This window comes from Eublepharis macularius, chromosome 4 (genome assembly GCF_028583425.1).
Source record: "Eublepharis macularius isolate TG4126 chromosome 4, MPM_Emac_v1.0, whole genome shotgun sequence".
Lineage (NCBI taxonomy): Eukaryota > Metazoa > Chordata > Lepidosauria > Squamata > Eublepharidae > Eublepharis > Eublepharis macularius.
This window is the reverse complement of record NC_072793.1, coordinates 17,221,556-17,230,701: the sequence shown is the minus strand read 5'-3', so window position 1 is coordinate 17,230,701 and position 9,146 is coordinate 17,221,556. Positions and strand designations below refer to the sequence as shown.

At 43.2% G+C, this 9,146-nt stretch overlaps 1 protein-coding gene across 2 annotated transcripts in view; it reads right to left on the bottom strand.

The window, feature by feature from the left end:
* Positions 1-274: 274 nt before the first annotated feature.
* MAP2K6 (mitogen-activated protein kinase kinase 6) overlaps positions 275-9,146 on the bottom strand; it is a 108,404-nt gene continuing 99,532 nt past the window's right edge. For both annotated transcript variants that reach the window (XM_054976971.1, XM_054976972.1), the window contains 2 exons: positions 7,742-7,787; positions 275-2,374 (listed from right to left, as the gene is read on the bottom strand). In XM_054976971.1, the coding sequence (XP_054832946.1) occupies positions 2,297-2,374; positions 7,742-7,787 (124 nt within the window). In that variant the 3' untranslated portion in view covers positions 275-2,296. The remainder of the gene's footprint in view (positions 2,375-7,741; positions 7,788-9,146) is intronic.

The following is a 9,146-nucleotide window of genomic DNA, read 5'->3' as shown; positions in this document are numbered from 1 at the left end:
GCATGAACCTAAACACGACCCCAAAAAAACCACAAACCAGGCTGGTTCGGGGTTCACGAACCAGGGTTTGTGGAAGCTCTTTTTCACGGAACTTCCACGAACTGTATATTCGTTTGTTGGGTCGTATTTACAGGGGCAGTTTAAATGGCCATTTCCCCATGGAAATGGCCATTTAAACTGCCCCTTTAAGGGACTTGCAAGGGCAGGTCACTTTAAACTGCCCACCCCCCCACCCCCTACCCCTACCCCCGCACTTACCTTCCCCTGTGGCACGGTGTCCTTCGTCTCCTCCCAGGAGGGGCGGAAAGGTCATTTTCAGCCTCTTTCGCTGCCCTGGGGGCCTGCAGGGTGGCGGACGAGACCCTGCCACCAGCAGGTCCCTTTAAACTATCAGCGGGCAGGCGGTGAGGGGGGATCCCCCCCTGCCACCTGCCAGCTGATAGTTTAAAGGGACCTGCTGCTTGCAAGGCAGGAAATGGCTCTTTAAACTGTTAAATACCCCTTTCTCTGCCGCTGTTAAGGCCGAAAAGGGGCATTTAAACCCTACAAACCACAAACCGGTTTGTAACTGGTCCAGTTCCATGGTTCGTGGTTTGTGAAACCCACGAACCATGAACCTCCTGGTTTTTGGGGTTTTTTTGTTCCATGCCCATCTCTAATTAATACTGCCATGGTCCAGTTCAGGAAACGCAATCGCTTCATAAGCAAAAAACAAGTTCTGGCATACTTGGTGGCACTGCAGTGGCCTCCATCAGCCAAGGCCCTGGTTTCATCGTACAATATTGAACAAGGAGAAGATGTGCCACATAAAACTAGAGATCCACGTAATCTACTATTGTAGAATGGCCACAAGGGCAGAAGTCTCTTGTGCACAGCTCAAGAAATAGCTGCCACCAGAGTCTATAAATCCAAGTTAGGATTTGGCCCTATGAGTATTTAAAAACAAGTAATTAGGAGGGATGCGACACTTCTGCGATTCCTATGCATTTAAGTCCCACGTTCAGTTTGGACAGAGATTTTTTCCAGTCCGTACCAGACATGAGCAAGACTCACTCGGGTCTAGAAAGAGAAGAACTGGAAAAATGGAGGCATGAAAAGGAGACAGGGTAATGTGTGAAAATATTAGTGTATGCATGAAGTCTGAGCGTCCAAGACAGGCTCTCTATATTTTTGCCGACTTGAAACTGGCATTGTGATTCTTCCCAAGTACCTGACTTAACCCTCTTATTGAAATCTGAATTTCCTCTGTTCTAACTTCCTTTCAGGAATCTCTAGTGCACTAAACTAACCATGACCCACAAGGTCTCCTTGCTTAGCGGGAGGTTACAGGTTATGGCTCACCATTGCTTAGCTAACCACGAAAAGTTTAGCACAGCTTCTGATTTTTCCATATAATCTTTAAAAATACATATGTTTCCTCTCCGTGTTAATCCCCAAGTTCCCTGGGAGTGAAGATGATTTCCACCACTACCTCTTTGAGGATATAATTGCTCACTGCATGTATAAACCAACATAATATAAGACACCAAAAACACCACAAAGAGCAGGTTTTGGGATCCTCTGCCTTTCAAGGATAAATCACTCTCCGCACATCTCCCAAAGTAAGATGCAGATCTCAGGCATAGCTGGGCCATCTAAGCATAAGCCACATTTTTTCTTGAATTTAAATCATTCCTCTATTCTATATGGCCCATGCTTCCTCCTTTTCCCCAGCAACGCCCAATAAATACTAATCTTTGTAGCTTCATCTGTTGGAGCCTTCCTCATCACCCATCACTGAACTCTCACATAAAAACAAAAACAAAGATTCTATTCAAATCAAGCTCTTGACATAAATATTAAAATAATGGTAGGGACAAAATAGAACTCTACATAGAACTTCATAACTACCGTAGCACCTATTACCATAAACAAAAGCAATTCTGCTTTGATAAGAAACAAGAAAAAATGGGGAAGCTGAGAATATGGTTAGAGAACTCTCGACTGTCATTTAAATATTTAAATCACTCTTTTAATTTTTTTTGTTTTGTTTTGTTTTAAGGTTGACCACCTTATTAAAATTCATTTCACTAACCAGTTCATTCTATGTCACTATTGATACCAAAGAACCTTTTTTTTAAAAAAAAAAAATCTTCAGAAGGAGCGGCTAGCATGTTACCAAAAACAAACACAAAATAGGCCAGCAGTGGGTTCTCCCAGAGGTTCTCTTCTCGTGCGCATTTCCCTGCCATGTACCACTCCTCCTAAACCCACCAGTCCACCGAAAGGCAAAACCATCCATGTGTAAGTCCATTTCTCAGTTTCCCAGGATAAGTTTGACAAAAGAAGCCACATCTGTCTCTTTGGATTCGTGCAGGGTGAAGAAAGGGTGTAGCTAAAAAAAAAAAGAGGAGGGGGGGGGAGATGAGAGAAGTTGTGTTAAAAATTTCAGTTGAAACTCTGATTTCCAGATTTATATTTGGGAATGACCAAATATCCCTTATTTTTGTTTTTTTGTTTTTCAAATTTGTTTACATTTTTTAAAATGTTTCCGTTTCCCCACTTCTCATTCTTGGGCTTTGTATTATGCAGGCATGCTCTACATTTTTACATGCAGTTATGTATAAAATGTAGGCCATTAAGTATACAATTAATGCACAAAAATTTATATATAAAATGTAGACCATTTATTATACAATTAAGGCGCAAAAACATTTAAAAATGTGTAGCTTCTATGATAACAATTGGGTGAATGGAAATAGAAAATGGCACATTAAACACACACACACACACACAAGAATATAACAATAACAACATTCAATTTATATACTACCCTTCAGAGTGGTTTACAAAGTCTGCCATTATTATTCCCACAACAACAAACATCCTGTGAGGTAGATGGGGCTGAGAGAGCTCCTAGAAGCTGTGACGGACCCAAGGTCACCCAGCTGGCTTCCAGTGGAGGAGTGGGGAATCAAACTCAGGGCCAAGCTAAACATGACGAATGACACTTGAACGGCAAGTGGATTGAGTGGAGGGCAAGTGAACAGGGATTTACACTTGCTGTTCAAGTGTCATTCGTCATGTGTAGCTTGGCCCTCAGTTCTCCAGATTAGAGTCCCCCGCTCTTAACCACTACACCAAACTGGTGATGGTCAAGTGAGGTCAAGTGAGAAGTGATGGTCAAATGAGGACCTGAAGGTTGAAACAGCAAGGATGAGAAATTTAATGTCATCCAAATTCAGTGGAGCCCAAGCTTGGTTAACTGTGTAACCCCCTCGCCCAGAAACTTTTCTGACTGGAAAAGTAACAGAATCATGTTATTTTCAGCAATGCAATTGAAGCAGAATGCATGAGGACTTTATGTGTACTAAATACAGACCTGAATATTTGAAAATATGCAACAACATCAAAGTAAAAATGATTGATTACCAAAACTCTACTGGCACTACTATTTAACGGCCGACCATAAAAAGTACTTGAGAGTCATTAATACATTAAAAAGATACCAACCACTGAGTTGGACACAAGTTGTCAACCGAAACTTATGCTCAACTTTTTTTTACCGCTTTCCATTGCCTACTGTTCTTTTAGCACAGAAAGTGTTTTTTTTTTCCTCAAGAAGTTTGTAAAGTAGGTTATCAATACCATTTTACAGATAGCGTAAACTATCAGCAGGTTTGTGGTTTAGAAAGCCATGCAAATTGGCTGTTGTCCAACACACTCTTACCACTGGACCACGCTAGGTTGGATCCAGTGGACATTTCTGCTGAAAGGAGGGGGAGGGGTTAATTTTAGCCAATGTTCCCTTGTTGCAACAGGTCTCTAACTCCCCCTTCATGAGGTGCTTGGGGATCTCCCGTCTCCATGGAGCAATATTTCAGAGGGAATTTTGGGCTGCAGAGGGCAAGTAGGGAAGTGAGTGTCTTGCTCCAATGATAGAAATTTTGCCAGCAGAGATTCTGCATGGGAGCAAACCCACCGGGCCAAAGCCAAGGGGCATCTTCTTTTGCGAGGATTAGTCATATAGTCACAAAGCTGGGTGCCGATTCTCATACAACTGTTAAGTACAAGAGGCCACATTAAGTGACAAATGGGTAGAATGTATATGACAGTGTGTAAACCAGTCACTGGAGAATGAGACAATTCTTCAGATAGCTGAAGAAGGGAATTTTGATTCTCAAAAGCTCATACTCTGGAAATCCAGTTGGTCTTTAAAGTCCTACTGGATCTGAATTTTTGCTCTTCTGCAACAGACCAACATGGCTACCCACCTGAAACGATCTTTGTAGACATACTACTACCACTACCAGGGGTCATTTTGTAGAAAAAGAGCTGGAGGAACTCATTAGCATAACTCATTAGCATATGCCACACCCCTTGCCATCACCAGAAGTATGTCATTAGCATAACTGATTTGCATATGCCACACCCCCTGACATCACCTATCCTGGCTGTTTTGGACCCAATGCTGGCCGTTCAGGGCCGAAATTGGGCCCAAAATGGCAAAAAGGGGCTGAAAATGGCCAAAAAGGGGCCCAAAATGGTCAGGATCGGGCCGCTGCTGAGTGGGAGAGTGATCCACCACCCATGCTGAAACATGCCCAAAATGGCCCAGAGTGGGCGGGGCCACCTGACATGTGACCTCTTTGGGGAACTGCCATAACTGCGTTCCTGTGCGTTCCCCCTCGAAATGAGCTCTGACCACTACCATTCCTTTTGTAGATATACGTGTATCTCATTCTGGCCTCCACAGCCTTGTTAGTTGACAGACTTACATTAGGAAAAATCACTCTACAAAGCTAATTAGATTTGCTGCATCTCCACACTGTATAGTACAATCTTATGTAGAGTTACTCCAGACTAACCCCATGAAATCTATGCTTAAACTGAAGTAACTCTGCATAGGATTGTACTGTTTGTCTCAAAATATCTTGCCCTAGGTGCACTAATTTTGGTGCCTCAGAGAAAGGGACAGTAATCACTGATCTAATAAAAATCTGATACACCAATGCATGAAAGGAAGAGAATGTGCAAACAAAATAACGTGTTTTCAAACATTTCTGCATGCCTACTGAAGGACAATTGACTTGACAGCACACTGCTCTACGTCCCAGCAATGTGCTCTATGGAGCAGAGTCAATTTATGCAAATTGTCAGTTAGCTACCGGGCTTATTGCCCATTAGACCCTATATCCTTTGGGCAATCTGAATTTTTTTGGAAGTCTGTCTGCCACTAATGATATTCTCATTGGGGAACCCCCAATAACCTTCCAAGGAACCCCAGAGTTCTCCAAAACGCATTCTGAAAACCACTGCATAAAGCCGAAGAAAAGAGAGTTCAAATAAGAAAAGTAAGACCCTTTAGCACTTGCTTGCTCAATGGCCGAGTCACCCTCTCATTTTCCATCTGAAACCACAGCTACACAGAAAAGCAAGGAAGCAGTCTCAGCTTATAAAGGCAAATCCATTCCAGTACCGCAATGTCTACTGCCATGGGAAAGAGAAAGGGGGGGAAATCCAAAACCACAAGACCTTACAACATTAATGTCAGCCATAAAATACCACAATGCTGAGATATGTTGGAAAGGTGATCCAATATCCTAATTCAATAGAAATGCTCAGGATTGCCAACTGGTGTTTGGCTGTAGGACATGCCTTTCCGGATAATCTACCCTGCAAACCCTCTGAGTGCTAAAAAGCTGCCTGGTAAAACAATGCTATTCAAAAGGGGCAAGGGAGATTCTATATAGAAGCACGTGCTTTTTTTAACGCCCTCCCCAATACAAGACTTTCTCCGTCTACAAAATAGTAAAGAGTCCAGTCGCACCTTTAAGACCGGGGGTCATTTCGCAGAAAAAGAGCTGGAGGAACTCATTAGCATCATTCATTAGCATATGCCACACCCTTTGACATCACCAGAAGTGTGTCATTAGCATAACTGATTTGCATATGCCACACCCTCTGACATCACCTATTCTGGCTGTTTTGGACCCAATCCTGGCAATTCAGGGCTGAATTTGGGCCCCAAATGGTCAGGATCAGGGTGCTGCTGAGTGGGAGAGTGATCCACCACCCGTCAGAGGCCCAATCCAGGCCATTTCGGCCCCGATCCAGGCTGAAATGGGCCTAAAATGGCTGAGAGTCAGGTGGACGGGGCCACCTGACATGTGACCTCTTTGGGGAACTGCCAGAACTGCATTCCTGCGCATTCACCCTCGAAATGAGCCCTGTTTAAGACTAACTTTACTGTAACATAAGCTTTCGAGAATCACAGCTCTCTTCGTCAGATGCATCTGATAAAGAGAGCTGTGGCTCTCGAAAGCTTATGCCACAATAAAGTTGGTTAGTCTTAAAGGTGCGACTGGACTCTACTATTTTGCTACTACAGACTAACATGGCTAACTCCTCTGGATCTGCCTACAAAGCTGTTCATAAAAGCAGATCTAAATACAGGCTACCATAATGGTATTATAGACAGTTGTGCATAAATGCCATTACATGGTATTACTTAACATGTTACTATCAGTTTTATTTTTTGAAAAAAAAGATGTGCGGAGTGTTTCCAGTAAATTGTTAAGAAACTTGGAACACAATGGGAATCAAAACCACTCTTTAATAACAGTCCCAAAGTGGCAACTGAGTGCCAGGTACAAGGAAGAAAATGGTACCATCCGAGGAGGACGGTAAGCAAGAGACCGTCACAGCTGGATCAATTTGCTCCACAGGTGATTCAAAGAGGAAAATGTGAACATGTTGACTGTCACCATACAGGTGATAATAGGACTAGCGATAAGGGAGATTTTTTAGGCTCTAAATGTCTGTAATGCGGTGGCTTTCAGACTAATAAGATTGTCAGTAATGGCAGGCGATTGTTGGTGAAAGCTATCTTACCTACTATTCTGTCCATTGTGCTGTTTTGCAAGGGAGCGCTTAGAGGGACGGTGGCTAAGCAGTTACATCGCATTTTCAAGGGTTTAAATACATATCTCACTGTAATACACGGCAGAGATGAAGTTCAAATCAGGGGCTTCATCTCTGCCGTGTATTACAGTGAGATATACATACCCTATCACTGACATCTCAGTTTAAAAAGAAAAACAAAAATAAACTTTATATACATTTTACAAAATGGCAAAGACATGGCAAGGAGAACGTGACAACCTTTGACAGTCATACGATTGTATTTCACGCCACACTGAATCTGACAATTAATGTGTAAGTACTGGTAAGGCATTTTTCCTGATGATAAAATATTGCACAACTGCTGGCAAAATGCAAATGTTGAGGTGTCTGGTCTGGACCCCCATGCAGTAACTAAGTAACGACTCCATAATTCATTCCTATTTTTACTGTTCTTAACTCTGTATTGTGACGGCCTTTGGCCATATACAATTAAACCTTACCTACCGACAACTCCATAATTCTGCCATGAAAGCATACTTTCTTTAAAGACCTTCAGGCTCTGGTTACACTGATCCCATTCAAAGTGTGCATCAAATAACACCAAGTGTCATTATTAGCCTTTATCATACACGGACAGCAAACATTTAAGCAGAATGATTTGGTTTGATTTTGTTCGCAGCTCAATCCGGAAAAAGTAGACAGAATGGATCTACAAAACATTAAAGATCAGGAACGTCTGGAGCTTTCAGCCCTCCCAGAAACAAACAAAAACCCACAGTCTAACCGCCACAATGCAGGTCACAAGAACTGTGACTTTAGGCCTATTTCTGTTGTCTCTGCATTGAGACAAACTCACCATTAGTTCAGGGTATGTTGGCCTTTCTTCAGAAATCTTCTTTAAGCTTGAAAGAGAAAAAGAAAGGACAATTATATATTCAGTGTAACAAATGGTTAAATAACTCACAACCAGGGGTCATTTCGTAGAAAAAGAGTGGGAGGAACTCATTAGCATAACTCGTTTGCATATGCCACGCCCCTTGACATCACCGGAAGTATGTCATTAGCATGACTGATTTGCATATGCCACACCCCCTGACATCACCTATCCTGGCTGTTTTGGACCCAATCCTGGCCATTCAGGGCCGAAACTGGGCCCCAAATGGCAAGAAGGGGCTGAAAATGGCCGAAAAGGGGCCCCAAATGGTCAGAATTGGGCCGTTCCTGAGCAGGAGAGTGATCCACCACCCGTCACAGGCCCGATCCGGGCCATTTCAGCCCCAATCCAGGCCGAAATGGGCCCAAAATGGCCGAGTCAGGTGGGCGGGGCCACCTGACGTGATCTTTTCGAGGAACTGCTGGAACTGCGTTCCTGTGCGTTCCCCCTCAACATGAGCCCTGGTTGAGTCATCTTAACATTTAAGTTGAATCTATTTTCCTTTTGTTGGAACCCATTGATTCTGGTCCTACCCTTAGTGGACTGTGTGATCAACTATTTCCTCTCCCCCTGGCAACCTTTAGAAATTGGGCCGCTGCTGAGTGGGAGAATGACCCTGTCAGAGAACCGATCCTGGCCGTTTCGGGACCAATCCTGGCCATTTTGGGCCCGAATTGGGCTGTTTCAGCCCTGATCCAGGCTGAAACAGGCCCAAAAATGGCCCCAAATCAGGTGGGTGGGGCCACCTGACATGTGACTTCTTTGGAGAACTGCCGGAACTGCGTTCCTGTGTGTTCCTCCTCAAAATGAGCCCTGCCCACAACAGAGATCAGATACAAAAGCAAGGGGAGAACTCGCTCAATACCAAACTTCAGCAGAAACCGATCAAGGCATATTGGTTAGAGAAAGAAGAATAAGAAAAGGAATGTTCTAGCCATGGGACTCTCAAGTCAACAATATAAACAACAAACACAAGCAAATGGCTGTTTGGGAACCATCCTGATGATACTGCTGAATTTAATTCTACGGAACTAAAAGATAAAACATATTAGGAAAACTCTGCTTGTTTTCATTGATCTAGGCCTCATATGATCCCCTTCAGGAAGGGGTGAGACGGTGGCTGATTCCGCACACGTTGGATAATGCACTTTCAATGCACTTTATCAATCGTTTGAGGTGGATTGTTTGTTCCACACACAAAAATATCCATTCCAAATGATCTATAAAGAGGATTGGAAGTGCATTATCCAACATGTGTGGAATCACTCAATGGCTGATTCCGCACACGTTGGATAATGCACTTTCAATGCATTTTATCAATAGTTTG